Genomic DNA, 19,725 nt, shown 5'->3' on the forward strand with positions numbered 1-19,725 from the left:
TAATATAATAATAAAATAAATTATTACAATTTTTTATTAAAAAAATGTTCAGCCCGCGGTTCTACGCGGGTTAGTACCTAGTTATTATTAAATCCCACGACAGTTTTTGACCACATAAAAAACTAAATACGCAAGAATCTATTATATATATATATATATAGTCAGTGGTATAATATACTCACATTTTCCACATATCTAATACGATTATAAAATCATGTGGCCATTCAAACACATGAAAAATTATCACATATTTAAAAATGTTTTTGAGTGAAGTGTTGCGATTTGATTCTAACATTCTTTGACAATTTAACCACCTTCCTAGAATTTGTGCAATTATTATTCGGATATCCTAAATTCCTAATTCACACTAACTGATTCGCATAAAGAACAAAAAAAAAAGGACCCCAAGTTCTTCAACCTGTTACATTTGTACAACCTTTTAAGTCTAAAAGTCAGCTTTTGCCTCCTCTCTCACTCTCTTTTTTGCCAATAAATAGTCTCTCTTCACAATGAAACCATTTTTTTCTAACAAACCTAAAACTGACAAAAGAGAGAAGAGAGAAGCAGTTTAAGAAATGGCCGGAGTTCAATACAGTTTCTTCCCGACTGACTTCTTCTACCCACGAGCATCTCCTCCGACTACAAGCCTTGTCGCTGCTAATCCAAAAGTAGTGGACCAGAAGACCCAAAAGAGAGATGGTCTAGTATTGGTTGATCAAACTCGTGCTTCTTTGTCTCTGCAGCTTATATGTGAAAAGACGACTAATCATCAGTCTCAAACATGGAAGAAGAAGAAGAAGACACTTTGGATCGAAGATGACATGTGATTTTTTTTGTTATAGCTTTTAAGATATGATCCTCTTATATACATCAATAAGGTCATTTCTCTAATATACAATACATCAATAAGGTCATTTCTCTAATATACTCTGCTTCTTGGATTCATGTTTTTGTGTTAGAGGATATTAGAATGGGCTGTTACTTAGAGCTTGATCTTAACCCACCCCCCAAAACAGAGTGTTCTCTAGATTTCTAAATACCCTATGTGCTTTGTGTGGATCGTATGCGTTCTATAGAAGCAACACTTTTTAAGTAGAGCTGCGAGTTAGTTTATCATTTTCAAAAAAAATCATACTTTTTTTTGTAAATACTATGCAACATTAGAGATGAAGCTACGAAGAAGAAGCAGAGGTGTATATAATAAGGCCAATACATTGTAACAATAAATTGGGTCTCCCAATCATTTACATATAATGACCATTAGCAAAATCCAAATAATCTAATAAGAGAAACTGAATAAAGCAGAAGAAAGTCTATGAGAATGGTTTAGCATAAAAGAAAGAAACGGAAAGAGATGATGATGATCAATGATCAGTAAACCCAAATATCGCAGCTTCAAGGAGAGAGACTCCACTAGTCAGATCAGAAGCAAGCGTCCAAGACACAGCAACAACACAGAGCAGCAAGGCTGCAAAATTAAAAGCAAATCATCATCATCATCTTAGTTTCACATAATTTCGAATACAAAATGCCTTACACAATAAAAAAAAAAACAAAGCACAAAGACTCTCATAGTATAGCTTCTGGTCATCATTGGAAAACAAACTTATAAACAAAGGAGACATGACAAAACCCTTCAATCAAATCAAAAGTAAAGAGTTCTCTCCAAAACCATAATATGAATATGGAGGAATTAATATGTACTTACCATCCTTCAAGCATACCAGGACTGCTGTTCTGCTGCTGTTGTTGCTGAGGCGGTGGGTATTGAGGTGCGTACGGAGGAGGGTAGCCTTGCTGAGGAGGATATCCCTGTGGAGGATATCCTTGCTGAGGATAGGGTTGTCCAGGAGGTGGATAAGCGTCCTTTGGTGGATAACCTATTATAAATCAGATAGAGAACATAGTTAACGGATTCAGAGATCGATCCATGCAGTGAAGAGAACAACAACAACAACAAGAAATTTCGAAAATGACAAATCAGATCAGATTGTTAAAATAACGAAAGAGAAGTGAGAATCTGAGGAGAGAGGGGACACACCTTGTTGAGGAGGAGCTTCACTCATCGTAGTTGTTTTGCTCTTCTTCTTCTTTTTCGCTGCTTTTGCTTTGTGGGGTGGGGAAAGATGATATGATGAGAGAACAGAGAAAAGCGCGTTTTTATTTATACACGATTTTTTTAGGTTTATGAAGTACTATTTCTTTTTTTCTTTCTTTCTAACGGTTATCGTATCATTGATAGACACGTTCAAAATCAATCATGTACTAATTTCATTACTAACCTTAATTTTTTTTGTTATTAAGGTTTTCAAAGTGTATCTAAATATTAGTCAAAAAAAAAAAAAGTATATCTAAATATTTTTGGAAGGTTATTTTGACTTTTTTGGAAAGGGAATCCAAAACCAATTTGCTTCTTACAGATTTTGTTACCTTTTTTCTTTAAACTCATACCACATTTTGATTTTCATATTTCAAAACTTTTAAAAGATTTAGAAAAAAATATATTTTTTAATTAATTAATTTATTAGTTTTTTGACATGCAACTAAAGTTTATTGGTAAAATTAGATAAGGACCTGCCCGATGTGCGTGTTTAAAGTTTTGTAAATAAAATAAAATTTAATAAAAATTTATTGTACATTATTTATGAAATTATTTTTTTTGCTATAATACACTGATTTATATCAATATACAAATCTTTTATGTATGTTACCATTATAAGTGTATTTTTTACACCTAGATATATTGTATGTTACAAATTTATTATTTACCACCACCTAGAAAATGTCTATATGAACAAATTAAGCATATATTATATGTCTCTTTACTTTCACTTTTGCATAGTTTCTTTAATCACTAAAATTGTTGGCTCAAAAAATATTTTAAATAAAAAATAAATTACATCACAACAGTGTATGGCTAACTATAGAGAGAACCTCGGTTTTTCTCTCCTCTCTTATGGAGAGAACCTTGCGTCCAACCTCCTCTACCATGGAAAAAACTTTCACTCTGCCTTTTTCAATTGGTGATATAACCTTACGTCCAACCTCCCCTACCATAGAGAGAATTTCAGCTCTGTCCTCCTCCTGTGTGGAGAGAACATGTTCACATCTTTTAGCTATCTCAAAGTGGCTTGCTCCAGCAACCAATGAAACTAAAGACCCTTTTCCAACGTCACAAAATCTTTTGATAGTAACTAATGTTAAATTTTCCAATGTATTCATAGAAGTTTCTTTGACACAGCATGATGTAGCTTCTGTCTTCAAGCTTCTATGGATCTTTTAACAACGATTTATGTTTTTCCAATCTATTTATGTTTGTTGTAAGCTTTTGTTTGATTAGCCTATTTTATCCAACCATTAGGTTGATGACCTTATCCTCTTTATCTCCTTTTGAGATTGAACGAATGGTAACAATTATGTAATCAAGGTTGAGAAATTAGAAGAAAATTAATTTGACATAAATAATAAAATAATAGAAAATTATAAGCACGGCAATATTTGATTTTCAAATAATTCAAAGATGAAAATAGAAATTAAATAAAACAATTTAAAACTACTACAATTAATTTTAAAATACAGTATTAGAAAAAGAAGATGCGTATATTAATCTTCCATTTTTTTTTGTCAACATATTAATCTTACCTATTCCAAACTGAAAAAGTAGAAAGTAGGAGTATATTTTAGTTTAAAAAAATAAAGAAAATTTGTCTTCCCATTAAAAAAGTTTGACCAATAGAAGTATAGAACAAAGTTGAAAACAATATTTTTGAATAAATTATTTTGTTAGATGAATAATATGAGACAATCTATGTTTATATAAAAGTGAGTATTTACATTTTGTAGAAACAATAATTTTCTGTATATTTTCCTTAATCCCTTTTCTATTTTATGAGAAATTTTTTTCCAGTGAGCTCATTGTTTTTTTTTTAAAAATTCTTGCTTTCCACTTTCTTGTAAGCGTACTATCGTTCGACGATAAGAACGCTTTCTATTTAGTTGATCTAGTGTTATATAATCTATGTTGTTATCTTGCATTTGTGTATTCATTTTTTTTATGCTACTTGTCCTGCAAATTAATAGAAAAAATAATAACACCGCGAGAAATTTGTTAGTCCTAAAAACCTTAGTTATTATGCATAAGAAACTTGGTTAATACTTCAAAGTTAAAGATTGCATAGTATGCATTATGAAATTGAGAAACGAAACAAAATTAAAAGAAACGACGACGAAAACACCTGGTAATATCTAGGAATCTTTTTATCTAGTTGCTTCGATTAGACAACAAACAAATTGCCTTCGAGACTTGTTCAAGAACAATGATTGTCAAACAAAATGTTAATAAAAAAACAAAGAATAAAATTTTACCAAGAAAAACAAAGCTAGTCAAAATTATTTTGTTTGGTGAAAAATATGTCATCATGTATTTACAATCTTTTTCCTTTTAGGATTAACAAAGTTTTTGTTTTTAATATAATAAGATTATAATTATCTTCTTATGCATCGTTTTACCAAGCTTGAAAACTGTGATTTAATGAGTTACTAACTTTGATATATGATTTTTGATAGATAAAATTGACACGTGTCATGATCTGATGAGTTATTAACTTGAATATTTAATCGTGAAAATTGATACATGTCACGATCTGGTGAGTTTTTAACTTTGATCTATGATTGTTAAAACTAACATGTGTCACAATCTGATGAGTTACTAATTTTGAGAACCAAGCTTTATATAATACTCCCTCCGTTTCATAATATAGGATGTTTAGAGGATTATTTTTGTTTCATAATATAAGATGTTTCCAACTTTCTATGCAACTTTTAGATTAATTTTATATCTTATATTATGCAGTCTTGGGTATGATTGGTTAAACTTTATAAAAGTAACTTTTTCTTAATATGTGTGTTTCTACTAAAACATCTTATATTTTGAAACGGAGGGAGTAAGATAATTACATTTTTTTTTGTCTGAATGATTCATTAATAAACTTCAAGGTAAAATACAAGGGCCAGCAAGGAAATAAATCATTCCAAAGACTAAAGCCGGCGAGTACAAGAACATTCCCGGAGGCTAAAACCAAACTAAGGGGAAAAAACCCAGACTGATAAAATACACAACATCCAAACTATTACTTCCCGGAACAGATTCCAGAGATCCAAAAAAAGAAAATTAAAACCTAAACCTCTGAAAAATTAAAAACAAATCTGAAATAAAAAAAACACACAAACGGGTTACAATACAAGAATCTACTTAACTAACATAATAAAACCGGATGAGAGTGTTGTGCATCTCCTTATGTTGCTCCGACGATGAGCTACCAGAGGCGGTGAGACACAACCAAAGCCTAGAGATCCTTCATGGTGAAAGACTCTTGAAAAGAGATCACAACCAAATCTGAGATAAGATAATTACATATAAAAATAATTTCTATCTAAAATCATTAATATAAAAAAATAATTTTTTTTTACATAGTTAAAACTTAAAACCAGATATAAAGCTGATGAACAAATTAGGATCAAGGGCCAAATATAAAAAAAAGGGGACTTCATGTTTACGATTCGCACCACCTAGTGATCAGAGAGTGTCTATGGAGTTAGAACGCTAGAAGATCAATCGGAGAATTCACCATTTGCCGTAGATGAGATGATGGAGTTACGGCATAGGATCCAGTACTGTCTCAATGGCATGTGCATCCATGGCCTTGGAGGAGGCAGATCAAGCCCTAATTTTGATGGCATTCTGGGAAAAAAAAAAAACACAAGGCTAAGTAATTTATAAAAACAGAGAAGGATGGGATACAATTTGTGATCAAGATCATCATATTAATTCACCTTTCCCCACTGAGGACTCCACGAGCTGATGTAGTCAGAGAAGAAGCTGATATTCCTGAAAATATTGTTCTATAATGAGGCAAAAGTATCTGTCCTGCAATGTGGTCATATAATGTCAGGCTAAATTAAAAACAATCACAAGGATCAAAATTAAATAGTCTTTCGACTTAAAAACTGCCAAAGAGTTCACCTAAGCTTAAGAAATTGCTGCGAAGATTGGAAACCATTAGAGATGATGATTTCTTCTCAGGAATATTGTGTTCTCTCAGTAGATTTTTGGAGTCTGTACTGCTTCTGTCTTCAGAAGCATTATTTGAGGAGGACTCAAGGATATGCTCTCCACAGTGTTCCAATTCAAACCAAACACCAGAAGGAAATCTTTCACGTCTGACAAGCCATATCATAATCTCTGCATATGGTGTTGCATGGATGACAGAGATTGAGAATTCAATCAACATACATATGGAGTTGATTGTCGTGCTTGTAATGGTGAAAAAGATGTAGAAAACTGAAGTTGTTGGTAACAGAAGCAGAAGAGGAGTGAACAGAAGAGATCCCACCACATGCTGCTTCACAGTGTAACCATAGCTGTCCAACCTTTGACGTAGAGGATTTAATTTTCGCCCTCTGAAAGAACAAAGAAGAATTCAGGATAAGGTTTAAGGAATTGAGATAAACAAAAATGGTTTAGCAGACAAAGAGATGAAACGATACTTAGTATTTTCTTTGGATTCAAGAATTTAAAAGGTAAACAGAAAATTCTTGCATGTCTCCTGCTTCTACATTTAAGAAACCAAGGAACTGATTCACTAATGAAAGAACTCAGCGAGTTTAATGCTCAAATTACCTGAAAAGCCTCCACAATGCTGCTAAAGCTTGAATTTGGTGAGAGTACACAAGTGTGATTGTCCAATGAAGAGCCATTATATGAAGTGTTGCAAAAGTAATGAAATCTATGACAAATGCGGCAGATACTGTTGCACCAAAAGTAATTCCTAGGATGGCGATTGCTCTTATCAAATAAAAGATGAAAGAGGCCATGAATACCCAGAGAGTGGACCATATCTGGATAACATTAAGAGATACCATGCCTAAAACTCCAGCCAATTCTGTGTTTAACTTAAAACCCGCTGGAACTCCCATCAACCACACACAACCAGACCGCAAAATATCATTTGTGAACTCCTTTGTAAACTTGAATATCCATGAGCAGACAGTTTCGGTGTTAAACAATAGACCTAGACCAATCAAGTTCCCCAAAATTAGATCAACAGCCATGGCCGACCACGTAGAATGTCTTTGCAGTGCAGCTTTCTCGGCATGTTCCACACAGCATATGGACCTGGTGAAATCCAGAAGGATTGTCATAAGTCATTAAGCATAGCACAAAATCATGAACAAACCAGAGACACATAAAATGCAACAGTCTACGTAAGACGAGGGCAGAAAAGCTTAACAACTGTGTGAAACTTCTCGGGAAAATGAGAAATGCATTGCATCAAGGTATCTGGAATTAAACTTTTTATCTCCAGAGATTAGTAGGTATACAGTTGTTAAGAAAAATATATAGAGATGGAATTTAGAGCCAAGGGCAAACAGAATAGTCAACAGATTTTACTAAAGAAGCAAATTTTGGTATATGCTTGAACTTACATCATGTCATTCTCCTCAAGGAAGATTGGCCAATATAAGATCTGAGAACTGCGTACTCTGAAGTTGATCCATGTATTCTTGAGTATCCTCCTTGATGCGATATGTACCCATGAGAAAATCGGAAAACTTGAAAGTAAACAGAATAATTGGATAAGGCTATAAAAAAGACTTGATAAAGAGCCTATAATTGTGGCGAGTAATCGCCATGTCAAAGAAGATATCCTGAAAAGCAAGATGCAACTAGTTAGAACAACTAACAACGAAGAGAAAAAAAAAGAACTCAACAATGCAAATAAAATATTACGAGAGCTTACAGGTAACTAATGGAAAAGTTCCGAGAAGAAGTCTCTGGCTGCGTGGAGATCTTCTTATAGGCAATCTTGACAGCTGAAGCGCAATTTATGGACAGAACCACAGTTTCCTGCTTACGTAAGATTAAGAGAATATTAGCAACAAATCGAGAAAGAAACAGTACAAAAAAAAGAAGCATTTGGGAAACTTCTTAACCATATCATTCAGAGGTTGCCTATTGTGAAGATCATCAACCCACTTGGGTTTCTTACGAGGAGCTTCTGTCTGAAGAGGAGAGTTCCAAAAGCTTAACGAGAAATGGTGAGAACCAAACACTGGAATGTCATAGACTACAACCTGACATGTTGATGTTTAAAGGAGTCAAACACTGGCAGCTTGAAGGTTCAGAAAAGAACAACACAGGAGAAAGAAATCATGACTTACATACGTGGACATCGCATTGAGATACAAGATCCCCATTCCAATGTATATGATGCAGTCTAGAACTTGAATGGAATTCCATAAGTCTATGCTCCGAAGAATCACGCACCAGATGAATCCAGTGTCTGCTCACAGATTCTTCCCTAAAACCCTCTAATAAGCCATCAACCTTATGACAACCACAGCTTAGGCTACTATATCTGCAAGGACCACCATAAGCTCCTGCCTTACTGCACACACCTTTGTCTTTTGTAATCTTGGATGAGTTTCCATTAACATTAAGGCATATATCATAACGACCAAGGAGCGTAAATGCTGCCTTATCCCGTAAAGTTGAAGGCATCTTCTCATTTGTTTCATGGAGTACGTCCTGTCACAAAAGAAAAATGTCGCATACACTGTTTACCATAATGCAAGAGGAAAGGGTAGGTAATGAAACAAGATGGGGAAAATATAAAAATCTGAAGTGGAGATTATTACTTGGAGCTTAGATCCGGCATTGGACAAGGAGCTTTCATCAGAGATAAAGGCCACAACTACGTCAAGACAAGACGAGGAATGACATACGAACCACCCAAACAATAGACTGTGACTCAAATCATCAGCTGATGAGAGCTGCTTAGGCAACCAAATCCTACATTTTCTCTTCATTTCAGCTCTCTGCCACACAATTTCCCAAAAGTCAAAACGAAAGAGCACAACAAACCAATAAGAACTGAAGACAAACAGGTCAAAATGTGAACACAATACAGGAGACAATTCTAAAAAAAAAAGAGTAAAGCATACAGATCTAAGAACACAACTTCAATGTTAACTAAGAGTAAAGTAAAATCAATAAAACCCCAGAAGAATACTCGCATCCTTACTAAATCGGAACATAAACGATGAAGAATAATCTACTACTACACTGCAATTGACGATCGGAACGATGAGCCGAGATTCGTAACACAAATCTGAGCCCTAGAAATATCTTCAATTTCAACTTAATTAGTTACTAGAAAAAGGATTAGTAAGACGGACCTCGTGTTTGAGGACAGATGAGAAGCAAGTGTTCGACGCCGGGATCAGCAACCGGAAGAAAGATACATTCCGGCGAGAAAAGGGAAGTTAAATCGGCGGCAATTGATTAATATATATATATTTTCACAATGGGCTTGCTCGGCCTACACAATTTTACGCCGGTCCTTTTTTTAATTAAGAGTTTCATTGGAATTATATATTTTTCCAATAAATTTGAATTTAACCAATAGTATTTTTTTTTTTCTTTGAGTTTAGTGGAATTTATGATTTCTAATCGTATTTAATAAATTCATAGTTAAGAAATAAATAAAAAAAGCTAAGGAACGTTTGAGATTTCTTATTAGTTAAAATCTTTAAGATGTACTTTGCTTATTTGATAAATACCATTTAAATTTCAGAATGAATTATTAGAAAATGAATCGATATGGATTTAAAAATATGTTTCAAAATAGAAAAACCAATATTAACCTTCCAAAAATGACTACACTGATGATGAAAGCTAATCTGATCTGTAACTTGTACATACAGGTTTACTATGAAACATTATCAGAGAGAAAATCTGTGCTGTCTTGTTGCTTCTTCCTCCTACGAGCTTCAACAAGCTTACTAGAATGGGTTCCAAGCACTTCGGTTATGGCTTTTGGCAACCAGAATCCAGGCCGCTCAAGATATGGTGCGCGGTCAATAACCAATGGTTCTCTTAATGTTACATCAATCCCCTCATAAGTCCATAATGCTAGTGTTGCTTCACCTTTGAGACCAAGAGCTAGCCAGCCAAGACCAGCCACTGAAATGTCTATGCTTTTCACCTCCCAACTGCTTCCCGTCACCTGAATCTCCTTCTCTTCCCAGTTTCCCAATTCAGACGCTCTGTTCTCTCCGATTGGTGGCTATTTAATATCGAAAAGGGTGTCCATTACATTCTGATGTTGCTAAAATGAGAGAATGCGCGAGAAACAAGCTTTACTTACCTGCAGGCGTAAACCAGAATGGCCCTTGAGTATTTCTTCAGCATTCTCTGTTTTTCCTAGATGTAATGAAATACTATGCGATGCCCATACTGTTATGTATATTGTTTCAACCGATGCCCGAACTAGGTCTAGCCTGACCAAACCACCAATGTGAACAGACTGTCCTGCCTACAAATTAAAGATTCAGCAGGATTAGATTAGTTCTTGGAACACGAACTTGCCTAACTGATACTAAAGCAGTTAAACAGTTGCTACATTGAGTCTATCTAATGGTCAGTACTCGTTACAAGAAGCTCTAAAGTTTAGAGCTTTAGGTCATTCAACCACGGGAGCTGACAAAACCTTTAAGAAACTGATTAAATATGAATAAGAGAGAGCTTGCCTTGACTCTGTAACTCCGAGGTTGAACCTCCTTCCGTATCTCTACCATTTTCCGCTCCTCTGAATTTAATCTCAGGGACATAAGGTAGGGATGCAAAAGGCCCGGAGTGTCATACATCTTTGCCTTTGCAGACAATATTCCACCAATTCTCAATATTCCAAGAGTTGTTCCAGGAACCGGAGCTTCCGTGAGCCTTGTGACCTTTGCACCATCTTTCTTGGATAAGGCATTAATCAAAGTAGATTTCCCCGCGTTCTGAGCTCCAATAACCCATACGTTTCCTCTTGGACCAGCTAATTCTTTAATGTAAGCTAACAGATTCTTCACACCGAGATCTTTGCGAGCACTAACCATATATACCCCACTTAGCTTCGGCGCTCCTCCAGCCTTGGCACGGTGACGAACCCATCGGTCTAACCGAGCTGGAGAAATCTGTGTCGGAAGTAAGTCTACTTTTGTTGCAACAAGCACAAGTTTTGGGAGGTTCTTGCTACCCTTAGGATCATTTTCAGCTTTTTGAAGCACTTCAAAGAGAGACTTGGCAGCTCGTTTGGGAAACGAACCATCAAAGTCGACACAATCAACAACCATGACTACAACTGTAGTGCTGGAATTACTCATCGGCTTTATCAGTCTTGTTGATATCAACCTATCAAAATCGAAATCTGGTAAGAGGTTCTCTGCAGCCTGATTCTTCACTTGGCCATAGTTCCTAAGAGAATGGCAACGAGCACACACGGTCACATCATCAAAATTGTCTTTCTTTGCCTCCTCTCTAGCTATCTTCTTCCTCTCTGACTTCGAAATCCGTTTCTTCTTCTCCCTCTCCTTAGTGACATTACCATATCCAACACCAGCCGGAGAAAAACCATCCAATTCAACATCATTCAGCTCTTCCTTATCTTCCCACTCATCTGATTCCCAGTCAAACTCACTCTCACTTTCAGAGTTGCTACCCTCTATTGCATTCTTGATCTCATCATCCATTTCATCATCTCCCCCCTCCTCCATCTCCTCATCATCATCATCAACCATTTCAAACCCATCAAGCTCATCATCTTCCACCAATTCATCAACTTCCAAGTTCTTTGCGGTGACATTCTTCTTCTTATAATATCCGGGTAAATCTGGATCATTGTCCTGCATAAAAATACCACAACCTGGACAAATAAGCCTCCCATACTCCTCATCTTCATCTCTTCCATCACTCATGATAAGATTTTTCGCTCTCTTGGGAAAAATTGTCCCTTTAACTCTCTCCTCGCTTTGAACAACTGGTTCTTTCTTCACAGCTAAACACTGAACCGAAACTAAACATTTCTTCTTCTTCTCATCACTCAACCCTACTGAAAAGTTAAGTTCTTTATACATACCCATCACGAAAACGAGAAACTTAATCCGAATTTCAACGAAACAGGAAAAGTAAATTTCACCTGAGAAAAATGGAACTTCGGGTCTGGGTATTAACCGGCTAACGCGAAAGCTTCCATCTTCAAGCTTTGGTTTTACTCTGCATATCGTTACGGTACTTGAGATCAAAACCACCATTTTTTCCTCGAGCGTATCACACTACTGATTTGGGATGAACCAAAAGATTTATTTGCCGGGATAAGCAACTCCATCGACAAAATAGTCTCAGAGAACTAAAACGCAGCGTATTGGTTCAAACCCGACTTGAATCCTGGTCACACTAAACCCTACAGATAATTACATAAATACCCTTCACTTCACTGGATTACTCTTTGTAATGATCGTATAAATGTGTCCTAATTCGGTTCAGTTGATTCTCTCTGTGTCTAAATGACTAAACTTTATGAGAATGAAGGGGAGTTACGTGGAAGACACTAGAGACTCAAATTTTTAAAAACAGAGTCTTAAGGATAAGGTTGTGGAGGAGGACCCATAACGATTAACGGGGACAAAGCAACGACCTTAAACCCCCATTTGATATATTTAGTCGGAGCTCCGGCGAGGAAAAAATGGCGGCAAAGATTACAGGCGGAGGCTGCTCATGGCGACGCTTTTACAGGAAGAGAACACCATCTCGATTTCGTCTCAACTCTGTTCGAGCTTCTCAGTCAATGGATGACATGGACACCGTCTACAAGCAATTGGGTATGTCTCTGATGAGTCTTTAGGCTAAGAAAAATAGTAAATTTGGAATTGGGTTCAGGGATTTGTTCTTTATACAGATTAAAAAGTTGGAAGCTTTTTGGTTTTGAAAAGGTTTTTGTTTTGTTTTGGAGTGGCATTTTGTGTAAATTCTGGTTTAAAATTTGCATCAGGATTGTTTTCACTAAAGAAGAAGATTAAAGATGTGGTTCTTAAGGCTGAGATGTTAGCACCGGATGCTCTTGAGCTTGAAGAAGAGCAATGGATAAAGCAAGAAGAAACAATGCGTTACTATGATTTATGGGATGATCCAGCTAAATCTGATGAGATTCTTCTCAAATTAGCTGATCGAGAGAAAGCAGTTGATATCCTCAAAGACCTTAAATACAAGGTTCTTTTAGTTTCCCTCTTACCAAATCTTCTTGCTTTTTTAATTTCCTTTTGCAAGAAATTTAGTTTTGAATGTGTCTGTTGATTAGGCTGAAGAAGCTAAGTTAATCATACAATTGGGTGAGATGGATGCTATAGATTATAGTCTGTTTGAGCAAGCCTACGATTCATCGCTCGATGTTAGTCGATCTTTGGATCACTATGAGATGTCTAAGCTTCTTAGGGATCAATATGACTCTGAAGGAGCTTGTATGATTATCAAATCTGGATCTCAAGACATAAAATCTCAGGTCGGTTTCATCATTCTCAAGGCACTTATACAGTTTCCAACTCTTTGCTTGTATCTTAGTTTCTGTATGTTCTTGTACACATTTTGAGGACTTGCAGATATGGACAGAGCAAGTTGTAAGTATGTATATCAAATGGGCAGAAAAGCTAGGCCAAAATGCGAGGGTGGCTGAGAAAAGTTGTTCCCTGAGCAATAAAAGTGGCGTAAATTCAGCCACAATAGAGTTTGAATTCGAGTTTGCTTATGGTTATCTCTTAGGTGAACGAGGAGTGCATCGCCTTATCACAAGTTCCACTTCTAAAGAGGTATACAGTACAAGTTATAACTCCTCTTTCTTGTAATATAAACCACTTTCTTATCCATTTTCTCTGTCCCGGAAAGAATTGAAAAGATGTTTTCTTTGCGCCAGGAATGTTCAGCGACTGTTGATATCATACCATTATTCTTGAGAGCATCTCCTGATTTTGACGTCAAGGACGAGGATTTGATTGTATCCTATCCTGCGAAAGAGAATAAAAAAGTAGCTGAGCATATGGTTTGTATACAACATATTCCAAGTGGAATAACAGTGGAATCTTCAGGTATCTTTAAGCACATTACACTTTGGTTTACTGCATTTTATGCAGATTCTAATATAGGTTTCTTTGATGCAGGAGAAAGAAACAGGTTTGCAAACAGGATCAAAGCGCTAAACAGGTTAAAGGCAAAGTTGCTTGTGATAGCAAAAGAGCAAAAGATTTCGGATGTAAATAAAATCAACAAAAATAACATTTTGGAAGAAACTAGGAGGTATGTCGCTAAGGGTCACAAGATGGTGGTTGATACAAAAACCGGTTTAGAGATTCTGGACCTTAAATCGGTCTTGGATGGGAACATTGGACCACTACTTGGAGCTCATATTGGCATGAGAAGTTCAATGGATGCGATTTAGGCTTTAATCAATTGGTACACTTTAGTTGTCTATTGTAATCCAAAGCAACAAATTGGTTGCTTTGCTTGTGTGTGTATATATATAGAGCCTTCTATACCATTGTTTTTTTTTATCAACAACAACATACAAAGTAAGAATTGGTGACGAACTATGTGCAATTTACACCATGAAAATTTCAAAACTAGAATTCTTATGATAAAATTTTAAACGGTTTTACTTTTACCAGTTGAAACAAAACCATGAAACTCTTGTTTCGTATACTTTTAACTGTCAGCTTCGAGAAAGTCATATAGAGAGAGCGAGAGAGGCATAGGCTGGTGCAATATTGTCGTGTGTCACGTTGCTTAGATTCTGGAGTTATTGATTAGGCCTATTGTAAAGGGTTTGGCAGAAAACTTTTCTCTGTATGTGCTACTGTTAGCGGTAGTAGAGAGAGGTTGGCAGAAACTTTAATCATTAAATCGCCTAGATTAGTAGTAGTAGCAAATCTAATTACTTTACGTTGCCGGGAAAGCCGCTTATTATTCGTGAGTTTTGTCCTAAAATTAAATGCATTTTTCTCAGCTTTCTTCAGCAATAAATTTAGAAGATAGACTGATTCGAATTCAATAGTTTAAGTCTTTAAGATAAACAAAAAAAAAAACTAATTTATTGTTTACCAAAATTTTATACAGGCATTTAAGCAATTTAAATTTAAAGTTATATTGGTGCGCAAAAAAAAAAAGAGTTATCAACTTTTAGCTACATTAATTATAATACTGAATTAAGATTATGGGAAATGTTGGAAACTACAATCCTTTACATTAACAGAATAACATAAGTCACTAGAACTAATCAAAATTTTGACATGTAGTCTATATAAAAACTATATATATATTATACATTTTAATCCAAGTATATCTATTCATAAATAATTCCACAATTACGTGATTTTTTTAAGTATAAAATAAGTGTATTTAGTTTTGAGAAAAAACTATTCTATACCTAATTAATGATAATTAGGATGTAGTACTATTTTATAATTGTATTCAATGTCAATATTCAATATAATATTATTCTGTTTATTTATTTATGTTCAACATATTATTTTATTTTAGGAAAAGTATATTTTTGATTAAAAATAGTTAGATTGTACTATTATATTTAGATCATGTCAATATCTTACTTTTTAATAAAAGAGAAAATGGGAATATATAATTTTTTTATTTTTGTATAAAAAACGAAGAAAATAAGAAGAAAGGCCAACTGAAAAACGGCTCCGTCACCAGAGAGAGAGAGACTCCTTTCAAATTCTCTTCAGTTTCAATTTCTTCGTCTCCCTCCCACACATACATACACATACGCATTGTGGATTCATACATACACACTCCCTTCTTCTTCTATGCCACTGGCGTTTTTGTTTTTGTAGCATGGCGGGTCAACACTCTTCTTCCAAACCCTCTGTGTCCTCTCCTTCTCCTTCTTCTTCCTCATCTTCCTCGCGTCTTTTTTTGCTCGTGACTCTCCTTCCTCTCTCTCTCGCCTGTTTTGCCTTCGTTCTCCAATGGCGCGGCGGACTCGACGACCCGGTTACCCATTGGTCTACGGATCATCACGAGTTCCCCGGAATGGTTTCAACCCAACAAGAGAAACGCTCTTCCCGTCGTTCAGTTTCCGATTCGGGTTGCGTTGATCTTCTAGGTCAGAGCCGTTCCCCTTCATTTCCTTATTTCAGGAATTGGAATTTTGATTACCAATCGGATCTCAAACCTAGGGTGAGCCCCTTTTCTCCAATTTTGGGTTTTAAAAAAAAAAATCTGATTTCAATTTACGCGTGTTCTTGTTCATATATCGTAGATCCTTGTTATGTGTTTCATTGGGATGGATTTACAAATTCATTACTTGTTGCAGTTACGTTGGTATTTTGTGATTTGAATTTTTTTTTTATAAAGATTCTGACTTTTTGTTTTTGTTTATATGGTAGATATGTATTACAACGAGCACTTCGGCTGGCTTAGAGCAAACACTGCCATGGATTTTCTTTCACAAAGTTATTGGAGTTTCAACTTTTTATTTATTTGTTGAGGGCAAGGCTGCATCACCAAACGTTTCTCGAGTTTTGGAGTCTATTCCTGTAAGCTCTGTAACTTTTTTCTCTGATCCGATTGATTGATTTGTTTTCTTTTAACTGTGTTTCCCTTTTTGCAGGGTGTAAAAGTTATATACAGGACAAAAGAATTAGAAGAACAGCAGGCCAAAAGGTATTCATTCTCCTCTGCATCTTTTGTGAATATCTTTGGCGAATGAAGTTCTGATTTTGTGGGTTATATAAGAGTGGTCTAGAATCCATGGATTGATATAGAGTGTTTCAGTTAGAAAAGATTGGTAATGGATATGTTGTGCCTTTCTTATGATTGTCATGTCACTACTTGTTGGGACTTCTTCACCTTACTTTTAGATCTATAAGTCCACTAATATGATATTTCATTGCCTTTTGATGTACAGCCGGATATGGAATGAGACTTGGCTGGCGAGCTTCTTCTACAAACCGTGTAACTATGAATTATTCGTGAAACAGTCCTTGAACATGGAAATGGCTATCAAAATGGCTCAGGTATCTGTTACATTTTCCATGTGGTAATTGTCACCTGATTGCTTTCTCACGCCGCACGTTGCTGTTCTGTGGTGTATTTAGGACACTAGTATGGACTGGATTATTCATCTTGACACCGACGAGCTTATACATCCTTCTGGAACCCATGAATATTCTTTGCGGAAATTGCTGGCTAATGTATCTGCAAACGTGGATATAGCTATCTTTCCTAATTATGTGAGTCGAGTCTTACAGGGGATATGATTTTCATTTTTAGATAGGACTTTCGTTTTTAGACTGTGATTAGCTTCTTCTGGCTTCATCAGCATTGTTCTTGTTTCAGGAGAGCAGTGTTGAGCGAGATGATATCAAGGAACCTTTCAGTGAGGTATAGAAATTATCATCTTTTGTGTCGACGTGCTTCTTCATTGCCAGCTAAAGCTATATCATCCCCATGAGAAATTGATTACATGATTTGTCGGACCTACCTTAGGTACTTGACTATATTTTCTGTTGTACTTTCATTTTATTATAGGTATCAATGTTCAAGAAGAATTATGACCATCTTCCTAGAGAAGTTTACTTTGGAAGCTATAAAGAGGCCACTCGTGGAAACCCAAACTACTTTCTAACCTATGGAAATGGGAAAGCTGCTGCCCGTGTTCAGAACCATCTTCGTCCCAATGGTGCTCATCGATGGCACAACTACAGAAAGAGTCCAAAGTATTATCTTTTCTCGTTTACTTTTCTATCATTTGATTCTTTGTATATGGCATCGTATTCCCCTGTATATATTAGGCTAGATTCTAGTGTAGTTTATTCAATAGAAGCTTGTAGTAGGACATGGAGCCTGAGCCTGTCAGTTTCAGTTGTTTGGGGGTGCTGACTATTTTATCGTTGATACAGTGAGGTCAAAGTAGAAGAAGCTGCTGTGCTGCACTACACTTATCCCAGATTTTCAGATCTAACCTCAAGACGTGATCGTTGTGGCTGTAAGCCCACTAAAGTGGATGTCAAGAGATGTTTCATGCTGGAGTTTGACAGAGCTGTGAGTGGAGATTCATGTTATATTTCCTTTCTATTTCCTTCATATTATTCTGAAATATAGAGTCACAGCTCTTGGCCATCACATGTAGGCGTTTATTATTGCTTCAACCGCGAGTACAGAGGAAATGCTTCAATGGTATCAATATAGATTTTAAATATAATCACTGCTCTTCATCCTATTATCCTCTGCTGCAGTTTAATAAGCTTCACTAAAACAGGTACAAAGAGCATGTTGTGTGGACAGATGAAAAATTGAAGTTGAAACTCCTTAGGAAGGGAATTCTGACCCGCATTTATGCTCCCATGGTTAGTTACAACAAACCTAAACCACGTTTCTTATTTGACATGATCGATCAGTGTTTGGTTTTCCACAAGCTATCATATCTTACAGGTTATAATCCAAGAGCTAAGGGAAGCGGGTGTTTTCAGCTCCGTGGTAACAGCAGCTCACATGTCTTTCTCGAAAAACTCTTCAACTGCTGATTCGACTTTAAGCAATACCCGAGAATCATCTCAGGCAACTGGTAGGAGGAAGGTGTTGGAATTACATCTTGATCTGGACGGTAAATCTCAAGTATCAGCGGTACTACCACTATCGCCTCCAGGCTTGGAAGCAACCCAGATGGAAACTTTATCTGAAAAGTGATTACAAAGAGTGGGGTTTCTTAGAGTGACATATGAACAGTTTTTGAACCTGAGCTCTGGTGTACATTTAGGAAAGGTTTTCGTTTAGGTTATACACACAGATGATTTTACAGATGAAGAGGGAAAATATCATATATAGCAGGCTTCTATCATATGTACCATGCAAAATACTTGATCATGTTGATGATTCAATAACTTCAAATACAAATTCATTGCCTTCCTCATCTGACTACTGGTTTTCTTTTGTGCTCTTTAATCTTCATCGTATCTCTAACCTCCCTTATTCAGGTTTATAGTTTTCTTGAAATGTGAAGTTTGGTTTCTGAACATCTTTAGCTTCTTATGAGTTCTGCCTTCTGAGTAACTCAGCTGATGTTTGGAATCCCAATGTTTATAGCTTCTTCTTGACTTAAACCTCTCACAGGAACTTAATATTTCACAGTGAGAACAGGAGCAAAACTCTAGAAGAAGAGAAGTTAAAGTCAAGTTAGTAGCAGCCAGCCACTTAAGAGGAAAGGTTTGTAGTTGATCAGTTTCACTTGTTCTGGTTACTTGCTTGTGTTTAATTTTGGTCTGAATCCTTTGATGGTTATAAGTGTGTTGATATAACGGTTAGTTACAATTATATGAATTTATAATTCGATCTACCTACGTATCTAACAGAACAAGACCCTTGTGCACACTTGAAGTCAACTATTGATAAGTTGACTCTTCTTGATTGGATTGTATTGGACCAACAATTAGTTAAGAGTAATTTACACTCAGACTCAGTACACACTTTTTGTGTATACTTTTTGATGGCTGATTGTATGGATCTTGTTTTGTGAGGAGGACGATGAGCCAAGCCACCAACGCCATGGTTCATGTAAGCCCTGTGTCAGAAGTTTCCTACTGAGACTCATACCCTTTTGTCGTACAGTGTATACATATATATAGCCTATAGCAGCAAAAGTTGAGGCAATGACATATTCAAGAATGAGGAAATCAAGTTTTGATCTCTAATACAGACAACTCAAGTTTCACTCATCTGTGTTACATGAGAAAGTTGTTCTTCAGGTTTTGTCATTATCACTACTTTAGAACTAGATTAGGACCCCATGACAAATTATTTATAACTAAAACATTTAAATTATAAATTGTATTTGTTGG

The 19,725-nt window shown here is 35.8% G+C and overlaps 5 protein-coding genes across 9 annotated transcripts; 2 read left to right on the forward strand and 3 right to left on the reverse strand.

Moving 5' to 3' along the window:
- Positions 1-1,173: 1,173 nt before the first annotated feature.
- Positions 1,174-2,285, reverse strand: LOC104712385 (uncharacterized). Its single transcript, XM_010429280.3, has 3 exons — positions 2,042-2,285; positions 1,709-1,880; positions 1,174-1,468 (listed from the first exon to the last, which is right to left on the reverse strand). Exons 1-3 carry the CDS (start codon positions 2,064-2,066, stop codon positions 1,423-1,425), a joined length of 243 nt encoding a protein of 80 aa, XP_010427582.1. The 5' UTR covers positions 2,067-2,285; the 3' UTR covers positions 1,174-1,422.
- A 3,140-nt stretch (positions 2,286-5,425) lies between these two features.
- LOC104712386 (uncharacterized) lies at positions 5,426-9,425 on the reverse strand. 4 transcript variants are annotated; one of them, XR_015565818.1, is made up of 10 exons: positions 9,238-9,419; positions 8,698-8,877; positions 8,221-8,587; positions 7,993-8,133; positions 7,800-7,906; positions 7,486-7,707; positions 6,680-7,174; positions 6,023-6,459; positions 5,833-5,921; positions 5,426-5,740 (listed from the first exon to the last, which is right to left on the reverse strand). XR_015565818.1 is itself a non-coding variant. In XM_010429282.3 (10 exons), exons 3-10 carry the CDS (start codon positions 8,254-8,256, stop codon positions 5,611-5,613), a joined length of 1,662 nt encoding a protein of 553 aa, XP_010427584.1. In that variant the 5' UTR covers positions 8,257-8,587; positions 8,698-8,877; positions 9,238-9,425; the 3' UTR covers positions 5,426-5,610. The 4 variants fall into 4 exon arrangements, 2 of the variants coding, with proteins under 2 accessions (XP_010427584.1, XP_010427583.1); XR_002033297.2 differs by having other exon boundaries at positions 8,225-8,587; positions 9,238-9,402; XM_010429282.3 differs by having other exon boundaries at positions 5,833-5,926; positions 9,238-9,425.
- A 216-nt stretch (positions 9,426-9,641) lies between these two features.
- On the reverse strand, positions 9,642-12,389 carry LOC104712387 (GTP-binding protein BRASSINAZOLE INSENSITIVE PALE GREEN 2, chloroplastic). Of its 2 annotated transcripts, none has more exons than XM_010429283.3 (4): positions 12,024-12,389; positions 10,591-11,936; positions 10,209-10,376; positions 9,642-10,127 (listed from the first exon to the last, which is right to left on the reverse strand). In XM_010429283.3, the coding sequence occupies exons 1-4, from the start codon at positions 12,136-12,138 to the stop codon at positions 9,771-9,773; spliced, it is 1,986 nt and encodes a 661-aa protein (XP_010427585.1). In that variant the 5' UTR covers positions 12,139-12,389; the 3' UTR covers positions 9,642-9,770. The 2 variants fall into 2 exon arrangements, with proteins under 2 accessions (XP_010427585.1, XP_010427586.1); XM_010429284.3 differs by having other exon boundaries at positions 10,591-11,933; positions 12,024-12,214.
- LOC104712388 (peptide chain release factor PrfB3, chloroplastic) lies at positions 12,364-14,428 on the forward strand. The gene is made up of 6 exons (XM_010429285.2): positions 12,364-12,705; positions 12,876-13,093; positions 13,182-13,382; positions 13,480-13,686; positions 13,791-13,962; positions 14,035-14,428. Exons 1-6 carry the CDS (start codon positions 12,570-12,572, stop codon positions 14,310-14,312), a joined length of 1,212 nt encoding a protein of 403 aa, XP_010427587.2. The 5' UTR covers positions 12,364-12,569; the 3' UTR covers positions 14,313-14,428.
- Positions 14,429-15,561: 1,133 nt separating this feature from the next.
- LOC104712389 (glycosyltransferase-like At3g57200) lies at positions 15,562-18,280 on the forward strand. Its single transcript, XM_010429286.3, is given in 11 exon segments — positions 15,562-16,066; positions 16,276-16,425; positions 16,500-16,552; positions 16,797-16,905; positions 16,987-17,121; positions 17,228-17,272; positions 17,420-17,607; positions 17,791-17,932; positions 18,021-18,067; positions 18,150-18,243; positions 18,245-18,280. Coding segments are annotated over 11 exon segments (1,344 nt in total). The 5' UTR covers positions 15,562-15,721.
- Positions 18,281-19,725: the final 1,445 nt, after the last annotated feature.

The sequence above is a fragment of the Camelina sativa genome, chromosome 9, assembly GCF_030686135.1.
Source record: "Camelina sativa cultivar CO46 ecotype springtype chromosome 9, ASM3068613v1".
Taxonomy (NCBI): Eukaryota; Viridiplantae; Streptophyta; class Magnoliopsida; order Brassicales; family Brassicaceae; genus Camelina; species Camelina sativa.

Bases quoted from the DNA above. Each gene is read 5' to 3' on its own strand.
- LOC104712385 (XM_010429280.3), bottom strand. From the start codon at position 2,066: ATGAGTGAAGCTCCTCCTCAACAAG. The intron at 1,881-2,041 runs GTGTGTCCCCTC...GATTTATAATAG, and splicing joins TGAAGCTCCTCCTCAACAAG to GTTATCCACCAAAGGACGCT. The intron at 1,469-1,708 runs GTAAGTACATAT...TTAATTTTGCAG, and splicing joins CCTGGTATGCTTGAAGGATG to CCTTGCTGCTCTGTGTTGTT.
- LOC104712386 (XM_010429281.3), bottom strand. From the start codon at position 8,868: ATGAAGAGAAAATGTAGGATTTGGTTGCCTAAGCAGCTCTCATCAGCT. The intron at 8,588-8,697 runs GTAATAATCTCC...CTTTTGTGACAG, and splicing joins ATGCCGGATCTAAGCTCCAA to GACGTACTCCATGAAACAAA. The intron at 8,134-8,224 runs GTATGTAAGTCA...TCAACATGTCAG, and splicing joins TATCTCAATGCGATGTCCAC to GTTGTAGTCTATGACATTCC.
- LOC104712387 (XM_010429283.3), bottom strand. From the start codon at position 12,138: ATGGTGGTTTTGATCTCAAGTACCGTAACGATATGCAGAGTAAAACCA. The intron at 11,937-12,023 runs GTGAAATTTACT...TTAACTTTTCAG, and splicing joins CGAAGTTCCATTTTTCTCAG to TAGGGTTGAGTGATGAGAAG. The intron at 10,377-10,590 runs GCAAGCTCTCTC...TTTAATTTGTAG, and splicing joins CTCGGAGTTACAGAGTCAAG to GCAGGACAGTCTGTTCACAT.
- LOC104712388 (XM_010429285.2), top strand. From the start codon at position 12,570: ATGGCGGCAAAGATTACAGGCGGAGGCTGCTCATGGCGACGCTTTTAC. The intron at 13,094-13,181 runs GTTCTTTTAGTT...TCTGTTGATTAG, and splicing joins TCAAAGACCTTAAATACAAG to GCTGAAGAAGCTAAGTTAAT. The intron at 13,687-13,790 runs GTATACAGTACA...TCTTTGCGCCAG, and splicing joins CAAGTTCCACTTCTAAAGAG to GAATGTTCAGCGACTGTTGA.